The 24,757-nt window shown below is 40.6% G+C and overlaps 2 protein-coding genes across 5 annotated transcripts in view; both read right to left on the minus strand.

Moving 5' to 3' along the window:
- Nucleotides 1-19: 19 nt before the first annotated feature.
- LOC115423455 (mitochondrial glycine transporter A-like) lies at nt 20-7,009 on the minus strand. Of its 3 annotated transcripts, none has more exons than XM_030140278.1 (8): nt 6,919-7,009; nt 4,897-4,992; nt 3,278-3,402; nt 2,971-3,055; nt 2,646-2,825; nt 2,400-2,568; nt 1,769-1,929; nt 20-637 (listed from the first exon to the last, which is right to left on the minus strand). In XM_030140278.1, exons 2-8 carry the CDS (start codon nt 4,909-4,911, stop codon nt 515-517), a joined length of 858 nt encoding a protein of 285 aa, XP_029996138.1. In that variant the 5' UTR covers nt 4,912-4,992; nt 6,919-7,009; the 3' UTR covers nt 20-514. The 3 variants fall into 3 exon arrangements, with proteins under 3 accessions (XP_029996138.1, XP_029996137.1, XP_029996139.1); XM_030140277.1 differs by lacking the exon at nt 6,919-7,009 and adding an exon at nt 6,120-6,359; XM_030140279.1 differs by lacking the exon at nt 6,919-7,009 and adding an exon at nt 5,090-5,108.
- A 4,187-nt stretch (nt 7,010-11,196) lies between these two features.
- The window catches only part of LOC115423417 (myosin-9-like), a 50,036-nt gene continuing 36,475 nt past the window's right edge, over nt 11,197-24,757 (minus strand). For both annotated transcript variants that reach the window (XM_030140205.1, XM_030140204.1), the window contains 24 exons: nt 24,000-24,069; nt 23,728-23,888; nt 22,675-22,783; nt 22,455-22,586; nt 22,153-22,359; nt 21,902-22,039; nt 21,643-21,766; nt 21,364-21,535; nt 20,994-21,206; nt 20,729-20,873; nt 20,433-20,639; nt 20,237-20,341; nt 19,891-20,043; nt 18,930-19,178; nt 17,604-17,816; nt 17,306-17,518; nt 17,012-17,173; nt 15,559-15,687; nt 15,321-15,409; nt 15,085-15,208; nt 13,464-13,672; nt 13,223-13,331; nt 12,854-13,026; nt 11,197-12,733 (listed from right to left, as the gene is read on the minus strand). In XM_030140205.1, the coding sequence (XP_029996065.1) occupies nt 12,622-12,733; nt 12,854-13,026; nt 13,223-13,331; nt 13,464-13,672; nt 15,085-15,208; nt 15,321-15,409; nt 15,559-15,687; nt 17,012-17,173; nt 17,306-17,518; nt 17,604-17,816; nt 18,930-19,178; nt 19,891-20,043; nt 20,237-20,341; nt 20,433-20,639; nt 20,729-20,873; nt 20,994-21,206; nt 21,364-21,535; nt 21,643-21,766; nt 21,902-22,039; nt 22,153-22,359; nt 22,455-22,586; nt 22,675-22,783; nt 23,728-23,888; nt 24,000-24,069 (3,718 nt within the window). In that variant the 3' untranslated portion in view covers nt 11,197-12,621. The remainder of the gene's footprint in view (nt 12,734-12,853; nt 13,027-13,222; nt 13,332-13,463; nt 13,673-15,084; nt 15,209-15,320; nt 15,410-15,558; nt 15,688-17,011; nt 17,174-17,305; nt 17,519-17,603; nt 17,817-18,929; nt 19,179-19,890; nt 20,044-20,236; nt 20,342-20,432; nt 20,640-20,728; nt 20,874-20,993; nt 21,207-21,363; nt 21,536-21,642; nt 21,767-21,901; nt 22,040-22,152; nt 22,360-22,454; nt 22,587-22,674; nt 22,784-23,727; nt 23,889-23,999; nt 24,070-24,757) is intronic.

Below are 24,757 nucleotides of genomic sequence, written 5' to 3' on the forward strand. Positions count from 1 at the left end.
CATGAGAGCACTGCTATAGTTAATAAAGTGCACTGCAGAATGAGGAATACTGTTAAGTAATAACTGTGCCATTGGCATTATCTTAAGATAACATAGACATGTTTCCTGTGGATAAAAAGGAGACATTGGAATTCCCACCTTTTTAGACATTTTTTAAAAAGTGGAATATTTTAGCTAATGACAAATTAATAATATTTAGTGCAATTCAATACACTGAAAGATCCCTGTGTTATCCCTTTGGCAGGTTAAAAAGCACAGAAAACAGCAATAAATAGTTAGTATATAATAATAACTGTGAACTTCAGAAATCACCCAGTAGAACACATTACAAAGAGCAAATTCTCCTCTCTTGTAACATGCATGTCAGTCATTGAAGTGAAGGGCTGTCATCATCGGTCCACACCTCTGCATATTGACCAACTCTGGACGTCAGGTCCACTTTCTACTGTCCTCATCAGTGACTTGACTTAGATCTGTTCTGTCTTTCATTAGTTTCTTTATCAACCTTCCCCCTTCAAGACTTCAGTCCCATGTGGGTCATCATCTGCTCGTACACCGTCCATGCCATGGCAGCCATCATTGTCCTCCTCAGCAGCCGTGGGACTGCTCCTCTGAGGAAGCCCTGCAGTCTGTGTTCCTAAAGAGAAAAAACAAAAAGTAGGGGCAGGCCTCAGATAAACAAGTTTACTGTATGTTTTGTCTTATAAAGGCTGTGGTGAAAACTTCAACGCATATGAGAGTATACAGAGATGACATGCACTCAATCTGCGTCATACTACAGTCATGACATTTATGTCCTCACCAGTACAGTGCAAAGGATGATAATGTGAATTAAACACAGATTATGTAAACACACAACTTGGGCCTTTTTCCAATCATAACATTTTCAGACTCAGATGTGGGATATGCCAATTACTCAGTTTTCAGAGCATTCTGGACACGTCCACAGTCTATTCTGAAAATGTGTCTCAATATAGATTTTTACAGCAGTTTGTGACACATGATCTATAGCTTGTTTACTGTCAGCACTGGGAGTTGGACGCAAACTAATAAGCTAAACGTCTGCAGGGCTGGGATTCAGATAAAAGCCAAAAAAAAAGCCTGCATCTTTTTGTGTGCATGTATTTTTCTGTTCAAATATTATAACAAGAATACCAGCAATGATACATTTAAGAAAATAATCTATTCTAATGCACAGAAGCAAAGGGCATAAACACCTCCAGCCACATCTGTAAATTTGGACGTGGTCAATGGCATGTTAGGGCTGCCATATGTTGCTAGCTGACAGTACTGTCAGTGATAGTGGATTTTTAGAGGTCAACATAATAACAATAGTTTGTAGCAGGAAAAAGTCAATAGTCGCTAAATGGTCTGACGTCACTGCCCCTGAAAAAATGTGGCACTGCTGGAAATGTATTGTATTGATATTAAGAACATTACATCAAAGTAATGAATACTTAAATTAACAAATAAATAAATAAATATGGAAGTGAAAATCAATCTTATTGTCAAAAGGCTAAGCAATACTGAGTGCAAAGTTCATTTCTTAAATTAAAATTTTCCCTCAAAGTCAAGCATTTCAGTTGAGATGCCTGATACTTCCCACGGGCCACTGTCAGAGCCAGAACAATATATGTCTCTTTACAGCCCCCAGGTGAAAACATCTGGGGCATTTTAATACTTGAAATCATAATCAGAAAGATAATAAAAAATAAAACAGGAGTTATGGCATGAGACATGTGTTGGGCCTAACAGATTCAATAGTTACCATATAGATGTATCTAATGGCCTCTAATGTCCGAAGCTGTGGATTGACTTGGACGTGTGTTTTGACCACGTCTGCAGGCTGTGTGATCAGAGATGCCATCACACCGGCCAGGACTGCACAGCTGAAGTTAGCCAGAGGAGCCCAGGCAGACACGCTGATTTCTTTAACAAGACACACAACTGGGACTTCAGTAATGGGGGCAAAAGCAAAAAAGTTACATTTTATATTTTACATCAGTTTGTTTTGTATCTCATAAAAAAGCTAAACAAGGCCACCAGTCATTATTTTCTTTTTTATATAGTTCAACTGTAATTACTAGAAGTAATTACTGTGCACCAATGCATGATGTAGAAAACATCACATTATCGAATAACTAACAAAATACAATCAATTTTCACATCATTATGTACATACAGATTCAATTTGCATTGATCTGCTGCATTTTGTAAAAAAGGGCCTTAACTCAATATGTAATCATGTACCCCACATTTTATGATAAATGATTAACACAGTGATGGTTATGCTATAATAATAATGTTATGGAAATGTGTTGAATGTTGTTGAGTTGTTACATAATGCAGTATTTTTATTATATAATGTGTTATTACTCAATGACGTTTTGTCTACGTACCTTTGGGCAGTGACGCCTTTGTCTGACTGTAGAACATGACATAGATACCAGAGAAAGGAACGTCTCTGAAAAGAGTGGCCATGAGACCAGAAAATAGGGCACCGGGCCCCTCGGTCTGAACCACGCTGCGCAGAGCTCCAGTTACACTGCCATAGCTGTACCTGCCACACTGAAATAAAAGAATCCCCTCAGAACCACTACTTCATTTTTGTACATTTATATACAAATATATCTGCTTGTTCTTACTTCAAAACGGGTCTTGATGACAGTGACAGGCAGCATGATGATTCCTGCCACTGTCCGGGCCCCTCCTCCAAGCAGCACAGCCTCCAACGCCCCAGGGCTCCTGTCCTGGAAGAAGTGCTGCTTCAGAGTATAGTAGGTGCTAAAGTAGATCCCCACACCCGGGATGGTTCGTACGAATGACTAAAGAAACAAAATGGAAAGTGAACAGAGGCACAGGTATATTATTTTATAGGAATTCTAGGTCTTTTTTAACACAGAAAAGATTTTTGATGAGTGAACATGGAGAACAGTAGTGAGGTGTAAAAGTAGAAAAAAAGTTTCTAACCGGTGAAACACCTTTCCATAGCCCCAGCAGCTTCTCTGTCCGCACCACGCTCAAAAACACTGATGTCATCCCCACTCTGCCTGATCTGAAAGAGCAAAAAGCACATTTAAGAAAAACCTGACCACAAGGTCATTAAGACTATGTTCATGTAGAGCTCATGTGCTCTACATGTGAGGGAAAATACTTTATTTTGTTTATTCAGTTTTTTTAATGGAGTTGTTCTCACAAAGAAAGAGAACATGTAATGCAAGTTAAGGTTGCCCTGATAACTGTTTGCATGTTTGTGTGCACATGTACAAAGACTCACCCTGGCTGGACGCCACTCTGCAACGTCTGCAGACGTGTCTTGACCAGGTCAAGTGGCTGGAAAAGCAGTGTGGAGCAGGTCCCACTGAGAGAACCACACATGAAGGCTTTGAGAGCAGGGTGAGCCTGAGGAGTGGGAGGGGTGTGGACAGACAAATAGAGTAAGAATAGAGTAGAAGGAAAGGAGGGCATAGGGGAATGAAAGATGCAGGATGGAGAACAAACAACAGAAATAATGAGATGAAACCAAAATAAAAGATTCAACGCAATGCAAAAAACACAATAAAATAAGAGATGAAGTTGAAAGCAAAGAAGAGAGTTTTAGACAGTGTTTTGAAAGTGGAAAAGTCAGATGTGTTCATTTGTGTGCATTAGCATTTAAATAATTTGCTTCATGTCTCAGTTGTGTGTAGCTAAAGATAATGTTAACATTATCTTGCTATCCAAAAGTAATTGCTTGACATTCCAGCGAAATGCAATGCTGAAAGACAATGCTGTTTTGACAATGGAAAAGTCAGCAAAAATGTAGACATCGTGCCAATTCATGACACATAATAATAATAATAATAATAATAATAATAATAATAATAATAATAATAATAATAATAATAATATGTTTGACTCCAATGTAGCCATGAAATGCTTTGGGTCTGCTGCTGAGAATATTTTGGATCCACTACTCTATACCAGGACACTGACCAGCCCCTCCAGAGAGACTTAAAAACAGAAAGAGTCAAAATCTGCACATAAAGCAACTTTCAGTTAATTTCAGAATAGACTGAAATTAAGTTCATTTGTAATAAAAATTCAGTCAAAATGGTTCAGTGCTGGAATCTGCAGATTTTCTTGACCTATAAGTAGAAGAATTAGTTTCAAATCAAGGTAATTTAGTTTTTGTTTCTCTCATGTGAAGCCCAAAGCTACTGATAAGCCATAAGACATTCAGCAAGAACTGTCAAAAAACTGGCTTCAACTTCATATAAAACTGCCACATAGATAATTATAATTTATACCAAACTGTGTGCAAAGTTTGGCCATACTATAAAACTCAGCAGTAATTAATCAAATACCACTGGAGTACTTTGCTACTACTACTTTGGTTGAGAAAATGAAGGCAGATGTAGGTTATCAGTGAGTCACTGTGATAATGCAACAGACAGAATGTTCTGACCTCACTTTAGCTGCAAAAGGTGCCAAGATAAGCGAGCTATTACTGCTGAGACATTATCAATCACTGGCACTGCACAGACAGCTCGCAACCACAATTTCAATCTGTGCAAGTGAAAACTTGCAAAATGCCACAATTACAATGTGTGCAGTGACATTCTAGATTCAGTGACACTGAACAGAGGGGTATTGTGTAAAACATTTAAAATCAATATCACTAGTTTTTGAATATTTATATTTTAGATTATTTAGGTGAGTTTGAGCTGGAAATAACACATTAAAGAAACAGGTAATCTGTGCCTTTTCCTTAATGATCAAGTTAATAGAGCTACATCACAACAATATTGCCCACATTAATCAAATTTCACCAAACTGTACAACCTTATCAATGACTAATATCATAAAGTCATCAATAAGAAGGACATATAACATAAAATATTCTGTAAATCTAACCAGTGACAGTTCCATCGCTTCTGAAGGCTTCTTCTGCGATTAGTTTATTTTTCCTTCCACTTTTAAGCTTTCAACCCAAAGCCTCTGGACAGTCCCCTGAAAAGAAGACAAATGAGAAATCAATTAAATAAAATATCTACATGAATGTTTCAGAAGTGATTCCTCAGCCTGTCGGTTTATGTAGATCTCTTACAGGTGATGGAGCATGTGCACAGTCCGGCTGTCTGGATCAGGCTGCTGCAGATCACACTCACACAGCAGACTATATACACTGATCACCTGACCAGCACTGTGTTGCCGATTTAAGACCATCAGCTAGTCATTAACTAACCAAAGATCATCCTGCTACATATTAGGAAGGACATCTGGTGTGCATCCTGCAGCACGTTTTTCATGTGAATATGGCCTACATATGAGTAAAGTAAGGCATCAATATGAATTATTTATGAATAATTTTTTGTGTCTGTTACAGTTTCCCTTGTCGTCTAAAGCACAAATTGCTTCAATATTTTGTTGCACATAATTTTACTCATCATTCATACGTTGTTGAAGAAAGAACATTTTATCATTGTAATTTTTTAAAAAATGACTTAATCTTTATTTAACCAGAAAAAAATCCCATTGAGATTAAGAACCTCTTTTTCAAGGTAGTAATGGCCAAGAGGCAGCATGAAATACAACAACACACAGTTACAATATACACAAACTTACACTAGTCAAACTATGAAAAACAAGTGAAAGTTATTGAGTTAGTCTCTAGCACTTTGAGTTTGGATTTAAAAGCATTTAAGGAGATCAGAAGAGATAATTGCTCTTCTGAAGTGTTTGTAATGTTCTCACCATAATAAGTTGTTGACATAAAACTACAGTTTTACCATCTGACCTCATTTAACTTTCACTCAACGTCAAAAATAATATCGACTCATAATCGTGCAACATTTTAGGCCATGCTGCTCACCCTTAAGAATTGGTGTGAAGTTATACAGACAGAACATGAAAGATGTGATGAGTCCATTATCCCAACATTTACTCCGTTATCACTGTAGGATGCTCCCAGTTAGTTTAACACAGTCAAATGTTTGGATTTATTTCTAAGACAATACGCAGGGCTAACATTAATAAGACTTGTGTTGTCCTAATGACTAGCTAAACAGCAGCTCATCATTAGCTAAAACTGTGTAGCCTGGCTCCTGTGCAGCTGTTAAATAAGACTGTTTTCTTACTTGGACTGGACGAAAGGTTGACGCCAGCGAAGTTTTTCACCGTCGAAGGCACCAAAATATCACCAACCGGTTTAATGTCCACGTGGATACTCCCTACCAGTAATATTAACCAGAGTAATAAAAAAAAACTACCTCTGCTTTTCCGGCAAACACAGCTCCGTGCTGTAACAGAAAAATTTACCGGTAACCTTACCATAAGAATAACTCAAACCGGCCGGTTCCTGCTTGGTAGAACGTCAGCACGCAACGTGTCGTATCACAACTGTGCGTATACCCCGCCCATCCTGAAGGTGCTGACAACTGATTGGCTAACTCGCTGACCCACTAACGCCAATTGCCGAGTGACTGATAGGCCTACATCACTGGTTACCATGTTTGTTTGTTTTTTTTGTTTGTTTGTCTTTTTTTTAATGGTTTTGCTTGTTTACACTGAAGTTGTCAAAATATTAATTTAGACACATTTCCCTTTATTTTTTTTGTAAGCCCGACTAGTTGTTGACAATGCGGTTTATGAAGGGAGCTAATAAATAAATAGGTCATAATGATGGGAAATTGATCCACTCTTTAACACTGAGGACAGATTAACTTTGTGTCCTCTAAAAGACGAGGAGTACAACCTACTGATACGAACAAAGGAACTGCTGAGATGTTATTTTCCTTAAATAACATGATGCTTTCGCCTAATCTTCAAAGTGTAATCAAAAATTATTTCTATGCAGTCTTGCATTTATGATTCAAATGTAGCCGTCAGGGAAAAAACATTTCACTTTTTTTTTTTTCTTTTTTTCCTTGCCGTTACCTTGTAGTACAAAATACTTGTCTGCGAAGAAGTCTTCTCAGCCAGTTTCCCATCCTTGTTTAGTGAAACCGGTTCTGACTTGCTGCTGCTATTTTACCGTTTGAAAATCCCACACTGCCCCCTGCTGATCATACTTTCACGCCTCAAACACTCTGGCCTCAACCTGTGTTCTTTGAAATTATGTACTTTAAAACCACTACAAATTAAAGGTGCAATATGAAGGAATTATGTTCTAAGTAATTATAAAATGGCCTTGACTGTCACCAGACAATAAGGAATCATGTTCATTTCAAATACTGATATCAGTGACAGTAGTAGTCCAGCCAGAATATTTGCATTTGAAAAGCTAAGTGTCAGCCCCTAAATGATGTTTATGTTGTCATTGTGTGTTTTGGTCTGATACTCCACCCATCACCTGTCTTCCAATCACCAAGTCAGTAGCCTTTCAGCATCCAGGTTGCCAGTTCCCACTGAGCTGCAGCTGGAACATTTCTGATCATAAAAGTCTGACGTTAATAAACCTACAAGGCCTCTTATTATTCCCAAATACTTTGTGACAAAGTTAGAAACAAAATAAGGATATGTATAGGACATGCTTTTGAAATATGGAGACGGCTGAAAGCAGAGAAGAATTGGAAGACCAACACCAGCTCTCAGTCTCACCACCTGGTCAGAGCCACTGAGAGCCGGGGCTGCAGTCTCTTCACCCAGTCCCAGACCGTTGGTGTCCTCTCCCGGGGCATTTAAATGGTGAAAACGCCTAGGGGTCATACGCATGCATGAACATGCTCAGTAGCGCTAGGGAGCTCAACTCAACAGGTAGGGTGGCTCGAAAGGACACCTGTTCGGGACTGGTGAAGAGACCAGGTACCGGTGTAGGACCTGTCATCACTTGCCATGGTAGCTCCTTGTAGTACAGTGTTTTCTGTGGAAGTGACCTCTTCGTGTAGCGGTGTGTAATCCAAAAGGGAGAGGGGGGGTGGGGGGTCCGTGGTTTGGCCGGTTTCTTATAATACTATGGGGGGGGGGGGTTGCAGTAATAGTTTTGGCCACAATCCTACATATGGCGCCCTTAACTTCAAAAATAATTAAAGCCGCAAGCGGCATTGAAAGGCCCTCGCCATGGGCACGTCCAGTACAAATATGTCTATCATTCAGCAGGTGGCGCTTTAGTGCAAAATTTCAATTTCTTACAATGAATAGATGTGGGCCTGAGAGCTTGACAACTGACTCAAATTTGAGCCATGTATGTCCAAACTGATACCATTTTTGTAAATGTAAATCTGTAGGGTGCACTATGGAACCAAAATTTAATTTCTTCCATTGAATGGGTGTAGGCCTGCAAGATGTACCATCGAGTCAAATTTGAGCCAAATTGCTGTTCGTATGTCCGAACTGAAGCAAATTTCCAAAAAATAAATTTGTAGGGGGCGCTATAGTGCCAAATTTCAATTTCTTTTGATAAATGGGTGTGGGCCTGGGAGATTGAATTCTGACTCAAATTTGAGCCAAATTGGTGTTCATATGTCTGAACTGAAGCAATTTTAGTAAAAGTAAATTTGTGGGGGGGGAGGCTATAGTGCCAAATTACAAATTTTTCAAATTAAAGGGTGTAGGCCTGGGAGATAGATGTCTGAGTCAAATATGAGCCAAATCGATTTTCATATGTCTGAGCCGAAGCAATTTTTGTAATGGTAAATGTTTGAAAAACTTTGCAAAGTTTTTGACCTCCCCGCACAAAAACAGTGACACCAATCCCAAAAAATTTGAACTTTTGATGCCCCACTTCTCTAGATAATGTACACTGATTTTGAGCTCATTTAGCCAAGCACCCAAGGAGGAGACAGTTAAAATACGTCAGCAAAAACACTGACTCAGCATTTTGGAAATTTCAATCCAACATGGCAGGCTTGTGGTTTGTTTAGGGGCATGGCCGTAACATTTTTTGTTTGTCTCCTGACAATGAATCTGCATACTGATTTTTGTGGCTCTACAACAACTTTACATTTGGACGTGGTCCCATTGGCATAATGTAATTCCACTTTTCAAGGGGGTGCCGTCACACCATTTCTTTACAGACATCTACGAAATCTATATGTAAATTCAATTTCACGCACGTCTGAATTTTGGGCAAAATTTGGTGAGTTTTCATAAATGTCTAGGGGGTCAAATTTGAGCTCAAAAGGTAGGAGAAAGAAAAATGAAGCAAAAAAATAATCTGAGCAAGAACAATATATCCGTTTTTGTGGCCACCACGTATTTGGCCTTATTTGAAAGCTCTCAAGGTCCCCCATGTCTCTGAAGGGTCCAATGTCACGTGCCGTGCACTTACACTCACGTGACTGACCCTGACTGGGCATGTCCCATTGACTCCTATTCATTCTAAGCAAATGTAAATATTCAGGTTTTGCACATACGTAATGTTACAAAAATTTCAATCGTCTTCTTCTCCAAAACTACAACTCCGATTGACTTCAAACTTGGTATACAGCTTCTTTATGATGATATCAACAAAAGTTAGTGAAATTATTTGGATCCGGATCTGATTCTGGATTTGGTGCGACTTTGAAAAATTTCCCCATTATAAGAGATAGGAAGTGGATGGATGCAATAACTCAGTAAATATAAATCATATCCAGTGGAAATTTTTACAGTACAACCCTGATAGGGAGATGACCAAAACATAATGGTCACATGCTGATCAGGATCTTCTTCTGGGTCCGGGAACTTACAGAAAATTTAACATGGGGTCTTATGGGGAAAACATTTCAATCGTCTTCTTCTCCGAAACTACAGTTCTGATTGACTTCAAACTTGGTATATAGCCTCTGTATGATGTCAACACAAGGTATTGCAATTATTTCGATTCGGATCTGATTCTGGATTTGGTGCCACTTTGACAAATTTTCCCATTATAAGAGATAGGAAGTGGATTGATCCAATAAATCAGTAAGTATCAATGATATCAAGTTGGAATTTAGATTTTTTACAGATCTGAATGGAATATGACCAGAACATGGGCTATTTCTGTAATGTAATAAATACACATAACTGGGTGATCATAAATGGCATCTGGATACATTTCCCAAAGCTTTTCATTTGGCTGGTAAGCTACAGGGCCATTGGTCCTATTTTTAAGAAAATGGTCAGTGACCTTATCGTACCAAGTAAATGCTGAAATTATGTTAAATTGAAACAAGGAAGTACAATGAGTTTATTTACAGTGCAAGAAATGAACAAGTAATTTCGTAGTGGTTTCTCTCTTGATTTCACAAGCTGAATGCGCGACGGTATTAAACTGAACTCTGTCAAGTGAAGGAGTATATCTCAAAATAGCTGTCAATCAAACAGGATTCAGCCTTTCGTATGATCCTCCAATCAGCACGTGGAAGCCCGGCATCCAGCCCAGTCGAGGTCCACCCACAGCTCCATTCACCCCCAGAGACGCCGAGCGTCCGGGTGCGGGACAACATCGTGGCATTTATCCAATTACTGTCCAGTTTTGAGGCAATGAAAAAAACTGTTCCATGTAGTCCCATTGAAGTGCATGGACGCTGAGCTTCTACGGGCAAATGCATTGACCATAGATTGTATGAGAAAACAGCGCAACGGGAATGTATGAGAAGTGAACAACATCGAGTCCATTGATTTGTGATAAAGCTGATTCTGAACGAACTCGTCTTTGAGATGAATGTTCTAACACATTTGTAGTCAATGAAATGTCAACACAACCGTACATATTTAACCATTTAATTTTCGCAATTTTAGGGGAAGCTGAGCTTCCCATGCAGTCTATGAGAAATCGCCACTGGCCTGGAGGTGTACATGATGTGAGCGGGGTGGTAGCTGATACTCGTGTTTTTGCCTGAGTTGCGTGCGCATCACTGCTGTTAGTAAACATTGAAACTCATCTATGGTGCTTTTATCACAAGTAGACATACTCGCAAAAAACAAAACACGAGTCCAAAGAAAAACATGATATTAAGCAGCAGTTCTGACTTTCTGGATTCAGATAGCGTGCCTACCAATACACGTAAACAACAATCACATGACCAGTGACATCAGCTGCAAGTCCTGAATACGGTTTATGTACATGACATGTACATGTTCGGAAAGGCCTCACTGCCATGAATGTGAATATGAGTGAGAGTGGCGACAGTGGCGAAACGTGACCGTGTCGCTGGCGATTTCCTCCCCATGCGCCCACTGCAGACTCAATAGGCCCTGCGCCGGCGTTACTCGGCTCGGGTCTAATTAAAGACACAAGGGGTAAGCATGTAGCAGTTCAGAAAGCCTCTTTAATTGCAATAATACCAACATTTCACAACATGATTTCAAATCCAGAGGTGCAGACAGACAGAATTGAGAAGATGCAGTTTCTCTTTTTCAGATATTACTTTGTTTTGCTTTAAGTGCGATAGAGATCTTTAAATGTGAGCTGTTATTTTTGAGTAACAACACATTCCTCTCACTTCCCAGCAGTGTGAGCCAAAAGCAGCCCCTTGAACACAGCCTGTGAGGGGTTTTTTAACTCCGACTTGAGTTACACAGGTTACAGTGTGTACACCCCCCCCCCCAATACAGCTCCTCCTGAAATCTGCCTTTGGTTTGTGACAACCTTCAGCTGCTTCCTCCCTCAACAAGCTGTGCCCTGAGAATACAGTGTGTGCTGTGAGTAATAAACTACCCCACCACCCCGTTTCAACTTTACCCTGAACATTAACAAAAACACTGATAGACATAAAAAAAAAAAGGATGTTCAGAAAAAAAGCCAACAGCCCTGCCCAGTAGAATTCAGCTGCATTTAAGGCCTTAGTGTGTGTTGGCACTCTTCATTGTGCACTTACTACACAAGCATGTGTTTGATCTTCTCAAAACTTCTCTGTCAGTAATAGGAAACACACAAATGCAGTGGTTCATAATGTCTAGGCTAAAGTGTTCCATTTTATCTCAGTGCAAAATTAAGATATTTCAGCACAGTCGCAATCTTCGGTGTTTGAGTCTCCAATTAGGTTGAAATCTGCCTTCAAATTTATGTTTTCACATGTGCATATCAAACTATTAAGCTGAAAAGCATAGTCAGGTGTTGAGTACTAAGTGCAGCTAAATCGATAGAATACATTTCAGCGTATAAACCTTCATTATAAACTGAGGCGAGAGCAAGAGCATAATAAACATGTAGCACTTCCATTCTTAACCACTATAAAAACTTCTGCATAAAATACAAATCTATAGATTGAGATATTACTTTGGTCCCCTTCCAGTAATCTGTCTTCATTTATTCATTCTTTGTTTTCTCTTTCTTCAATTAGAAAAATAGATCCTAAATCAGGACTATTATAATTGGAATGTTCCTTACAAAAATAACATTTCTTCACTTTTTTTTCCCAGAGATTGAAAAACCAAGCAAAAAAACAGGAGTTTGGCCAAAAATAATGAGTGTATTGTCAGCATGGTGATTGTCCGAGTTTACTGGCTTCTGTGCATTTTGAATGCATAGATTGTCTTAATAAAGAAAACAGATGGTCACAGGAATAGACTCAGGAGAAATCAGTCAGATTCCCATTGCTACTCTGAAAAACATTCTATTTGTGTTCCTCTTTGTTCAGGTGGTGCGGTAATGTGTGCTCGTGAGCGTATTTGGGTCTGTCTGGTTATGATGCAGTTCAATTGTTTAAACAAGTCAGGTGGCACGGTGGCTTTTCACTCAGGCTTGGGCTCCGGGGTCTCGCTCTTGGGCTCACTCTCCTCATCGCTTTCGAGGCCAGCACGTTGCACAAGGCGGCGTGATGTGAAAGCAGGGAGGTCGCCACGCCTAAAAAATATAATAGTGAAAAGGCTGCATGAGAAAAGACTCTTGAAGACAAATCTGTGCTCACAAAACGCACATATGGAATTATGTGAACGTAACAAAGTGCTAGAGGCCATGTCTCACCTGAGCTTATTCTTGAGGCTGGTGACCTCACGGTTCATGGCATCTGCAGATTCTGTGGCATCCTCCAGCTCCCTCTGCAGTTTCCTTCGGGTAGCGTTGGCTCTCTGAGCCTCTTCCTCAGCTTCCTCCAGCTGACGCTTCAGCTGCTTCATGCGAGAGTTCATCTTGTCAGCCTAAAAAAACAAAAACAAAAGCACAGTTGAACTTCAGATACATAATCACCATCTGTCCTTAATAATATCAATGTAATGATTATGCTTATATGTTCAAAAGATCAGAGGTTTTGCCTTTTTTCTGAACAAGACAATATTCCAAGTCCGGTGTATACATGGTTTAAGTGGACTGTTGGTGTGCATGCAGTAGTCTCACCTGGTCTTTGTGCTGCTCTGCGTTGCGCCTCTCATCATCCACCTGCAGGATGACCTCTTTCAGCTTCTTCTCCGTACGTCTCACTAATTTGTTGGCATTCTGTCTCTCCCTGAATGAAGAGCACAGCATTAGTCAGCCCAACACAGTATCACATACTCTGGTAACAGTTGTATTAGAGTTGAGACATACCAAGATAATTCAGGGAGTCACAAACCTATATGCTGTATCTCATAACTTTTACCTGGTCTCCATGTCCAGCTGTTCCTCCAGCTGAGCGATCTTGGCTTCTAGAGCAGCCATGTTGGCCTTGTACTTGGATTTGACTGTTCCTTCCAGCTCCTGCAGCTTCAGTTTCAGCTCCTTGTTCTGGCGCTCCAGCTGGGCACGAACCCCTTCAACACGCTGAGAGGCACTGCGCTCAGCTGTCAGCTCCACGTTCATCTGGTCAGTCTAAAAAAAAATGTGAGTGTGATCATTATTTGTGGTATGTAGGTTGTTGGACTGAATGACACAGAACAAGGAACCAGCCATATGAGCCAAGAGGTACAGGGTGTTCACAAAGTCAATTTACAATTTAAAAAATTTAAAAGAAAAGCAATTGATGAGATAAGTTAATCAGATTTGTTCCATGTATTCAGTGTTGGGGGAGAGGTTGGTGTGGGATCATGTGCAATCGAATCATTGGTCCATTTTTCTTCAACAAGTGATCAATTACTGCAAAATGTTTACCTTGACCTTTTGACCATGTGTCACCACAACTAGATGACCTTCAACCAACCATCATTTTCCAGATAGATGGTGCACCATCACATTGGGGACTGCATGTTGGTGGCTTCCAAAATCAAACATTTCCAGACCAGCGGATTGGAAGAGATGGCCCACTTCCCTGGCCACCTCATTCACCATCACTGCCCTGGATTTCTTTCTATGGGGTTACGTTGAATATATTTAGGGTTTCTGCAGGTATCAGCCAATCAAATTTAATCCTTTTTAATACCCTTTTTAATGCCACTTTAAACAAATTTAATGCCCATGTCCAACTGCAGATACAGTTTTATGACGGTTTACCATCGACAGGCTTTAACCAGGTTCTAAATAGTTCCTCCTCCAATCACTTCTGCTGAAACTTGCATTTTCCAATTTTTCCGACATTTGCTAATATTCCCTCCACTATTTTGCTATGGCATGAGCACGCTCACAGCACGTTTTATTCCAAGCATCCGGCGTTGTGACTTTGTGTATTGGCCATAAACAATAGCCAATTAAAGGGTTTCACCTGTCAATCATAACATGATACTTCTGATCAAAATTATTAAAAGTTTATATTATGAAAATAAATCGTGAATCACAATGCTTTTTTTTCCATCAAGTGTATTTAATTTTTTAATGCCTCTGGACATAGAATTTAATGCTTTTTAATGCAATTTAAGGCCTTAATTTTCACAAAATCTATTGAAAGACTTATTGCTTTTTAATGACGTGCAGAAACCCTGATACTGTATATTGAACAAAGATACGGGACATCAATGACCTGAAGCAAAAGATCATTTATGCCATTGCCACCATTGATGAGGCTACGCTACAGCCAACATGGCAAGAAATCCAGTTCCGTCTTGATGCACTTTGTGCAACTAATGGTGCCCTTATAGAGCTGTATTAAATGAGACAAAAACTTTAATATCTACATTTCACTTCATAAAATTTCCACAGATTTGTATACTCATTTGCTTTTGTAATAAAATTTGTTAAATTGTAAAGAGACTTTATGGACACCCTGTATATGAGCCAAATCCTCTACATGTATGGTCAAACTACCGTTAGTAGCTCCAATTTTGGGCTGATTAAGCTATAAGTGTACACACCTGCAGCATTGCTTTTTTGAACCTGTCATTGACCAGCTCGGTGTTGCACTGCTCCTCTTCCAGTTCTTCCTCCAGCTGTGCAATACGAGCCTCCAGCCGTCTCCTCTCCTCTGCAGCCTGAGCACTGGGGAGAGATGGGAGAGAAAGAGTGTTAGATGATATAAGAGTGGATCAATTGCAAGGAAGTGCACACAACTCAAAATAGTATCGTTTTACTAAAAACAAGCAAACCTTACTTCTTTGTTGCCTGGCTATTAATCTCCTCCTGTAGCTCATCTCTCTCCTGCTGAGCCTGTCTCTTCACTCTCTCTGCACCTGCCAGCTCCTGTACAAAGACACATGAGGAGAGAGTTTAACTTCAGCTAGATCTTAGGTCTTTTTTAATAATTCAGCTAATAAAAAGGGGAGCTTTGTTGCAACATAGATAAGAAGGAATATAGATGAGAAGGAGAATCGAAAGTGAAGGACTCTGACCTCCTGCATCTGGATCATGTCAGCCTCCATGCTCTTCAACTTCTTCTCAGACTCTTTGCTCTGAGCAAGGATCTCCTCTCTGGACATGCGGGTGTCCTCCAGTTCCCTGATGAGATCCTTCATTTGGGCCTGAGATTTTGAAAAACAGAAACAAAAACTTTATGTAGGTGGTATTTATATACGTTTATACTATAAAAGAGGCAACATTTTTGACACAAGCTCCTCAAAAATTAGTTCAAAATTTAGAAATCCTTATGACCAATCCCTCAACATTTTTGTTACAGTGAGGGAAAAGTCTTGGAAGGACACAGAAACACAGATTTTAAGAACTTGTGCAAAGTTAAAATGTCAGTGGAAAATTTCAAAGAACATTGAGCTCCTTTTATTAAGCTCATTTATGTAAATTAAGATCTACAAAATCATTGAGCATTAAAACAATTTTTTTTTTTTTTTTGTTTCTTAAAGGGAAATGTGATTTTTTTTTTAGCGTAATAAATATGCATACAATTATACAGTTGGGAAGTATTATTATTTCTGATAACTGTATATGATCATGATATTAATAGATAGAGCCCGACAGATTAATTGGCCAGTTATAGCATATCACCGATTAATCAACATCGGCCAATATGTAGCCGATGTATTAACTTTTTTGCTGCGCAGAGATTCTGGCGCTCGCTCCTCCTGTGTGTGTGCGCTGCCCAGAGAGTTAGAGGAACAGTGAAGCGAGTTAGTTTCACTTTCACTCCTGCTTGGACAATGACGCTATCACCCCCCACACACACAATCATGGAGCTACACCCCCCCCACCCCCCACTCGCGTGCTCTGAAAAGGATGGAAGGATGGAAAATCACGGACCGCTACCACGCGCTCTGACGAGGATGGACCGCTAACCCCCCCGTCTTATGAAGTATTCACCCCCCCACACACACACACCCGTGTCCCTTCTACCTCACAGTTTCATTCTGCAGGCACGCCTGGGTATGAATAGTGTAGGGGAGACCGGGGACAGTTGTAACGCGGGTCAGTTGTAACACTTGCAATTGCTCCAATCAGGAACAACTTAGGATTCACCTAATTCACGCTGCACATGCTCAGTTTAGTCCTTTACTTAGTCCACATGGGAAGTTGTAGTACCGTGAGGCAGACATCAAATTGTGAGGGAAAACATAATTTTGTAGTAAATAATATTTTTTGCTGTAATTATTTTTGTGATTACATAGTCTGCATTTGAAAGTTGTGTAAATTATATTTGTGAGATAAACACAGATTTATGCAACTGTTAATCCACCTGTCCACAATTATCTAATATAAGATTATTATATCCTGTGTAGATCAGTGTTCTTATTTCATATATCGGCCAATATATTGGATATCAGCTTTTTTTTTAGCCCCCAATATTGGTATCGGCCCCAAAAATCCCATATTATCGGGCTCTAATAGATAACTGACCTGCAGTTTCTTCAGTTGTTTCAGGGCCTCATCACGGTTCTTGTTGGCCGTGTCGATGCCCGCCTCTAGCTCCTTCAAGTCCAGCTCCATCTTCTTGCGTGAAGCCACTGCTGCAGACCGCTGTTTCCTCTCATCCTCGAGTTCCATTTCCATCTCCCGGACCTGAAGGGTGCACATTCAATTCCTGTGATGCTTTGGTCTTTGAATCAGTGTTACCATCCAAGCCCTTAGAATTATTCCATGTTAATATTAAAAACTTTTCCAGTTATTTAATAATATACCATATTTATATACCTGTTTGACAAGTGCCCTCTTCTTCTCCTCACCCATCTCGTCACGTCCGGCCAGGTCTCTCTCGTACTGGGCTTTCATGGCCTGCATGTTGACTTCCAAACGCAGCTTGGCATCTTCTGTGGCTTGCAGCTCATCCTCCAGCTCCTCCAGCTGTGTCTTCATCTCCTCCAGCTGCTGCTCCATGGCGCGCTTGCCCTTCTCCAGCTCATGCACCTGCATGAAAGGAAAGAGGATCAATGATGACAAGAGGACAACAGGAAGATGTGAAACCAATGGGATAGAGTGAAAAGGGTCTTGCATTCTTTCCGACGTCATCCTTAGAAGAAACCAGGTCCTCCATTTCAGCACGCAGCAGTTTGTTGTTGCGGTCCAGTTCATCCTTGATGTCCATCAGAGATTCCAGCTCACGGGTTAAAGCCAGAGCCCGGGTCTCCTTTTCACGAGCCTCAGCTTCAGCCCGGTCACGCTCTTCTGCGTAACGTGCAGAGATGTTTTTCTCCTCCGCCAGCATCTACAGGATGGCAGCAATTTAAGTTTGTGAATCCAATAGAAATAGACTAACAGATGAAAATTATAGACCATTTCGATGTTGGTAAACTGATATATTTTGTGGTCGGGGCCTAACTGGTGGCAGAAAGTGACAGTTGTGGTGTCAACAGTACATGGAAGCCAGTGTCAGGAGCGTGAAAATCAGGAGAAAAACAGAGTAATGGAAGATACAGAGGCCTTCTCTTATTATTTTAATGGTCTGTCAATGAGAGACAAGGTGTCTTACAAAGATAAGTTGGCCAATAGCAGTGGGGTGAGGTTTCCTGATTCATACTCACTGTTGGCTCAGTGGGTCACAGAGCCAACGAAATGGCCGAAACTACAGTGGCCAAACATTTTTATAACTTGCTGAAAACCCAGCATTTACACAAAAGAAAAGCTCAAGGCATACAAATCCCTTGATGCCTATAACTTTGTTGCACTGGACATTTAAAGGGTAGGAATACCATGGTAACTCACAATTCATGGGTCATACGCAGCCTGTCACTTTTTACTAGTGAACGTCCTGTCTGACCCTTCAGTTTAGGAGCACAAAGAACACATAACAGGTTGTAATATATAACAAACTTTGTACTTTGCGGTCATGTCCAGGATACTGTATACTGAGATTTGTGTGATGGTTTCCGTGTGTTGAAAACCGAGGACCAAGGACATAAAACACAGTTTAATGTCCTGGTTTAATGTTTATACTGTTTAATGTACATACTGATATGAAATGGGCACTGCAGAGGCGGATGATTCATTCATTCCAGATGATTTCATCAGTCCCAGCCGTCCATTTAATGGCTGGCAACCATAAGCATCTACGGTTTACCTCAAAGGGCATCTTCAATGACAGTATTTGGTAAAAGTGAAGGTTGCTTTTTTTTTCAGCATTTCTATTCTGACAACCTACAGTACAAGACATTTTTCCCCCTCTTTTCTCTCTGATCTCTCAATTTACCACATTGATATACAGTGTTTTCTGCCACCAGATTGCATGCACAACTGCGGTGACGTAGCCCATGACGACTCCAAAGTGGTCTACATTAACCTGTTAACTCTGAAATAATGTGTGGTGATGATATAAGCTCACCTGGTCGAACTTTTTCTGCTTCTTCTCCAGGTTGGAGACTATCTGTCTGAGGTGGTCCTGGTCTACCAACAGGTCATCCAGCTCTTGCTGGATGCGTGTTTTGGTTTTGTCCAACTTCTCATAGGCGGCACATTTCTCCTCCAGACGCTGATTTGTTGCCTCAAGGTCCCTCTGGAACCTCTTCTTTCCCTCCTCAGCTGACTCCAGACACCCAGCATCCTGTTCTAGCTTCTTCTTCAATTCAGCGAGCTGTGTGGACAGAAATAGTGATGAGCATCTGACACTGATGACAATATATTCCATTCAGTATGGAGGGTTCCTACACATAAGAAATTTCAAAATTTCACACTTTTTCCTGACCCCAACTTCCAGATGTCTTGGTAAGAAAATTCCAACCAGCCAACCAGTTTTTATATTTGGGATTTATGAGCCAGTCGTCAAAAAATATACATCTACCCATTATGAGTTCTGTCAACGATCATACAAGGCACGTTGAATAGCTTGCTAACAAACAGTGTGTGGACATCACCTATCTGTCAAAGCAGCAGTGAAACTTGACGACATCTGGGCGGGCCTTAAAATGGGTTGGAGGAGGATAAGAAGGCTGGGCATTCGACTTGTCAATATGCCTAAATGTTTTCTGGAACATTAGCCTACTGCATGTGCTCTCACACAAACATTTTAGCTGCGCTAGCAAGCGCCTTAAAAAGACAGATCGATCCATTTCTTTTTTTAGATATTCATAATTTTATGTTTTAGACAATAGAACAGTGGTAACAGTCTTGGAAACACAAATATTTTTCCATATATTTGTTTCCATTTTCCATACTTTTCCAGACCCGGAAATTTATAAAATCAAATTCCATACTTGCGTAGGAATCCTAAATATGTTTGCATTGCTAGTAGTTTCTTCAGTGGTCCATAGCAGACACAAGGGGCACATTTAGGAGCTTCTTCCTACCTGACCCTGCGCTGCGAAGAGCTGCTTCTCCACATTCCTCTTGGCTTCTTCTTCCTCCTCCAGCTGCTCTCTCAGGTTGTTTTGTTCATCCTCCAGCTGCCGCAGACGTGTGTTAAGCGACAACTTCTGGCGGGTTTCCTCCTGGAGCAGTTCCTGTTGTAAACAGGTAAAAAAACATATAATAATAAGTAAACCACTTGATAAAAATTACAAGATGTTTACAACAAGAAGTAATTTTTTTTCTATAAAAATATGTGACAATTTGAGTGCAAGAAGTTTTACACAACTTTTTAATGTCTAAGTGTGCAATAACTTCCTTGGAACATGTGGTTCTGTGACAGCATACCTGAACATCCTGCAGCTGAGACTCCACAGCCGAGCAGTCTTTGGATGCCTTGATGGATTTGCCCTCCACTTCAGTGAGCACACTATTTACGTTATCCAGCTCAGACTTTAGACAGACAAAGAAACAAATTAGTGTAGTAGCTGTTGGTGGGAAGGGAAAAGTCATTCCAATGATGACCATGTCAAAAGGGTTGTACCTGCAACTTTGTCAGTTTGTCAGCCAGTTCTAGCCTCTGGCGCTCGCTCTCTTGATGTTTGACCTGCAGCTCCTGGACCTGGCTTTCAGCCTTCTTTCTGCGATGCTCTGAATCTCCTTTACCCTGCATCAGTGTCTGCAGCTCTATGGTGAGTTCATTCCTCTCAGACTCCAGAGCCTGCTTGGCTTTCTCCATTGACACTTTGTTCTGCAGGAAAAGCATAAACATTAATGCAGTGTATGAAATGTACACAAGTGTAATGTAAAAATGTAAAAGTTCAAAAAGTTTTAAATTACCCTCTTGGCCTGCTCAAGCTGCTCATTCAGTTCGTCAAAAGCCTGACTGTGTTTCTGTCTCATGTCAACCAGCTGCTGTTCATGGATTTTGGCTTCCTCTTCCAGAGTCTTTTTGAGCTGTGCCACCTCTGTCTCACGTTTGGTCCTGAGCAGAAAGGTCAAATATTATTGTTTGTGTTCAGAGGAAAACAGGCTCAAAAAGGATGCAAAAGATATACCAGTAACTTGCACTTAAATCATCCCTTAGAGACCACCATCTGTGTACCTGAGTTCTTGCTGAGCAGCAGTGGAATCCAGAGTGTCCTCCAGCTCAGTCTTTAAAGCCTCCAGCTCCTCACCGAGGTCCCTGCGGTGTTTTTCTGCCTTGGCACGAGCCTGCTTCTCCAGTTCTAAGTCCTCTTGTAGCTCAGAGAGTTGAGCCTCCATCTCACGGATCTTTTTCTGGGCCAGGTTCTTCTGAGCTGCCTCTTCTTCAATCCTGCAGAGATGAACTTTTATTAGTTTGAGTTTGTTTTAGTCTTTTATTTTAAATTTGGGATACTGTCACAACCATTATTTAAAAGAAGTTTTCTTTACTTGGGAGGCTTAAACCTCCCAAACTGTACAAAGCAGTTACATTTAGAGGTCATACAGACCTGGCCAGAGCTGCTTGGAGCTCCTCCTCCTTCTTTGCCAGCTGTGCACGGAGCTCAGCAATCTGAGCCTGCAGCTCAGCGATCTGGTCATGTACCTCCGTGAAATCACCCTCCAATTTGCGTCGGTTCTTTTCTAGTTCCTGACGATGCTTCTCTTCCCTGCGGAGGCGGTCTAAAAGAAAATAAGCATGTCACATTACAAGCACGGGACATCTAAAAAATTAGATCTATGGTGGAAATAATGTGAAGTACATCATGTCCATGTATCTTATTTCCTACCTTCCAGGTCTGTGATCATGGCCTCATGTTTGGTCTTGAGTTTCTGCAGACTCTTGGATTTCTCCTCCTCTTCTGCCAGGACAGTGGTGAACTCAGAAATCCTCTCCTCTAGCAATTTCTTTTCCTTTAGTGACAAGCAAAATTTATGAGATTGAAGTTTAAAGGTTGGTATAAATGAGAATTTAATACTCTGAATATCCAGTCACAAAGTTTATCATTTGAAAAAACAAAGTTACACTGTAGCCACCATCTTCCCAACCTTGTTTAGTTTGTTGTTCTGGTCATCTAAAACCATAACATCTTCTTCTATCTTCTTCATCTTGGCATCTAAGGTGACCTTCTCCAGCTGGAGCTTCTGTCTGGCTGCTTCCTCTTCATCCAGCTGCTGCTCCAAGTCCTATTGACAAATAAATGACAACAGTGTTGATTCAACTCAGTCTAGCAGTTTATGCATTCCATAAAGGCTTTACAGTCTGGGGGTGAATAGAGGGAGTTTGCTGCAGAACTCACAGCAATATTTTGCTGCATCTTCTTTTTTTCAGTGGTCAGCTGAGAAGCACGCTCTTCCTCCTCCTCGACACGGGCCTCCAGGTCATGGAGGATCTCCTCCAGCTCCTGCTTCTTTGCAGCTAGACGAGCTCTCATCTCCTCCGCCTCAGCACAAAGTTCTGTCTCGGCCTGAAGCTGCTCCTGCAGGGCCATCTTCTCAGCGTTCAGCTGTAAAGCAAAACAAAATGATTAATATAGAGGCTAAACACCAATAAATTAAAAAAAAAAAAAAAATGCTACAAGCAATTTCCTGGAAAGTTTACCTGTTGCTGTTTTTCCTCCATTTCCTGGAGCTGCTGTTCAGCATACAGATGCTTCTCCTTCACCTTAGTCAGTTCCTCATCCTTAGCCTGCATCTCCTCCTCCTGTCTGCTGACTTGCAGCAGGGGCTTCACCTGAGGATAAAGTTGTACATGTAGGGAGTAAATACAGTAGCTCAACAGTTGGTTAACATGTTGGAGGACAAGGGTGACTGCAGCTCACCTTGGTGAAGAGCCTCCACCACTGCCAGTTCCTGAGTTTCAGATAAGCAGCACAGTTCCTCTGGATAACCTTCATTGCAGTCAGCTGTTGCTGTCTCTTTGCAAAAGCCCTACAAAGCAACATAAGACATGGACTTGAAAAGTGTTTTCAACTTTCATTATCTTAAGAACAGCCATAACTAAAATTAACCATAGGATACAGAAAGCCTAGTCCTTAAAGTCTCTTAGGGTGCATTCATACCAGCCCTGTTTAAATGAGTCTAGTTTGTTATTGTTTTGTTACATTGGAAAATCTGGTTCATTAGGGGAGGTTTGACTGTACGGATCAAAGAACTCTGGTCTCCCTAAAAATGTAGGTCTCACTCTGTTTAAAGTGAACCAAATGCAGGAAGTGAACTACAACACAGGGCATTGTGGGTAAACACATGACGGAAATGGGAGTTGGCCTGCATTAACCAATAGATGAGCAAGGTTTCTTGTTCATTGTTTGTCTCATCTTCTCCTTCAATAATTCTTCATGCAGCGTCACCACAAGTGAGGAAGGGAATACGTTATTCAGAATGTTCGGTTCGTTTGACAGAGTACAGTTTGAGAGCAAATCAGACCAGCTGAAAGTTGCAACCCTAACCGAACAGGACTATTAATTGTGAATGCAGTGTAAAAGTAGTGGTTCACAACCTTTTTGCCCCCTTTACTGATCCACTAAATTCATCTCCTATTGTCTATAACCTAAATGACTGAGCTACGCTAACAAGTTGTGTATTTTTACTATATTATCTACTCAGCTATATTTAAAAAAGATTGCAACTGACTGAGGATGATGGACATCACAAGGCCAATAAATTTTACAAGGCTATAAATTTAAAGATCATCATGATATCATTCTGTAATCCTATTTTGTTGTTTTTTCCTTCCTAACAATCAATGTGAATTTGTACTTTAACCAGAAAGTACTTGAAAATGGAGAATTTAAACATTGGACAAGAACCACCTGGAAAACATATACCCCTACATGGGAATTACTGTTTTGAACTACAGGCCTTTCTCCTCTTACTTGCGGGCCACGTAGCCTCTGCACCAGGCCTGGAAACTGATGATAATGTCTGTGATCTTCATGTCCCTCTCCTCCTCCAGGTGGGCAAGGACTCCAGCTCTGAAGAAAACTTTACTCTGGCCAATTCGGTACAGGTTGGGATCCAGCTCTAGACTCTCAATCTGACAGGATGGGAAACACGTTGTTCAGTAGTCATACTGCAGAAGGATGCTACAGTGACTGGATGTCGAGGAACTTTTTTTTTTTTTTTTTTTAAATAAAAAGGTGCTTACCATTCTCTCACAGGCCTGTTTTCCATCCATGAAGCCCTTGGGAATGGCATTGGGAGTGAGGATTTCATATCTAGGAGACAAGCAGAATAAATTTGGTAATTCTAATGCACATCTATTACATACATCCAGTATACAGGTACATCTCAAAAAACTAGAATATCATGAAAAAGTTCAATATTTTTTGTCACTCATTTCAGAACGTGAAACCCATATATTATATAGACTCATTAGACATAGAGTGAAATATTTCAAGCCTTATTTCTTGAAATTTTGATGATTATGGCTGATAGTTAATGAAAACCCAAAATCAGTGTCTCAGAAAATTAGAATATTGCATAAAATCAATAAAAAATTAATATTTTAAACAGATATGTCAGGCTTCTGAAAAGTATGTTCATTTCTATGTACTCAATACTTGGTTGGGCCTCCTTTTACAAGAATTACTGCCTCAGTGTGGCGTGGCATGGAGGCGATCAGCCTGTGGCACTGCTCAGGTGGAATGGAAGCCCAGATTGCTTTGATAGCGGCCTTCAGGTCATCTGCGTTGTTGGATCTGGTGTCTCTCATCTTCCTCTTGACAGTGCTCCAGAGATTCTCTATGGGGTTCAAGTCAGGTGAGTTTTCTGGTCAATCAAGCACAGTAACACCATGGTCACTGAACCAGCTTTTGGTACCTTTGGCAGTGTGGGCAGGTACTAAGTCCTGCTGGAAAATGAAATCAGCACCTCCATAAACTTTGTCCGCAGAAGGAAGCTTTA

The sequence above is a fragment of the Sphaeramia orbicularis genome, chromosome 8 (genome assembly GCF_902148855.1).
Source record: "Sphaeramia orbicularis chromosome 8, fSphaOr1.1, whole genome shotgun sequence".
Classification (NCBI taxonomy): Eukaryota; Metazoa; Chordata; class Actinopteri; order Kurtiformes; family Apogonidae; genus Sphaeramia; species Sphaeramia orbicularis.

Bases quoted from the DNA above. Each gene is read 5' to 3' on its own strand.
- LOC115423455 (XM_030140278.1), bottom strand. The intron at 3,056-3,277 runs GTGAGTCTTTGT...TTGCTCTTTCAG, and splicing joins CAGAGTGGCGTCCAGCCAGG to ATCAGGCAGAGTGGGGATGA. The intron at 2,826-2,970 runs GTTAGAAACTTT...TTGTTTCTTTAG, and splicing joins TATGGAAAGGTGTTTCACCG to TCATTCGTACGAACCATCCC.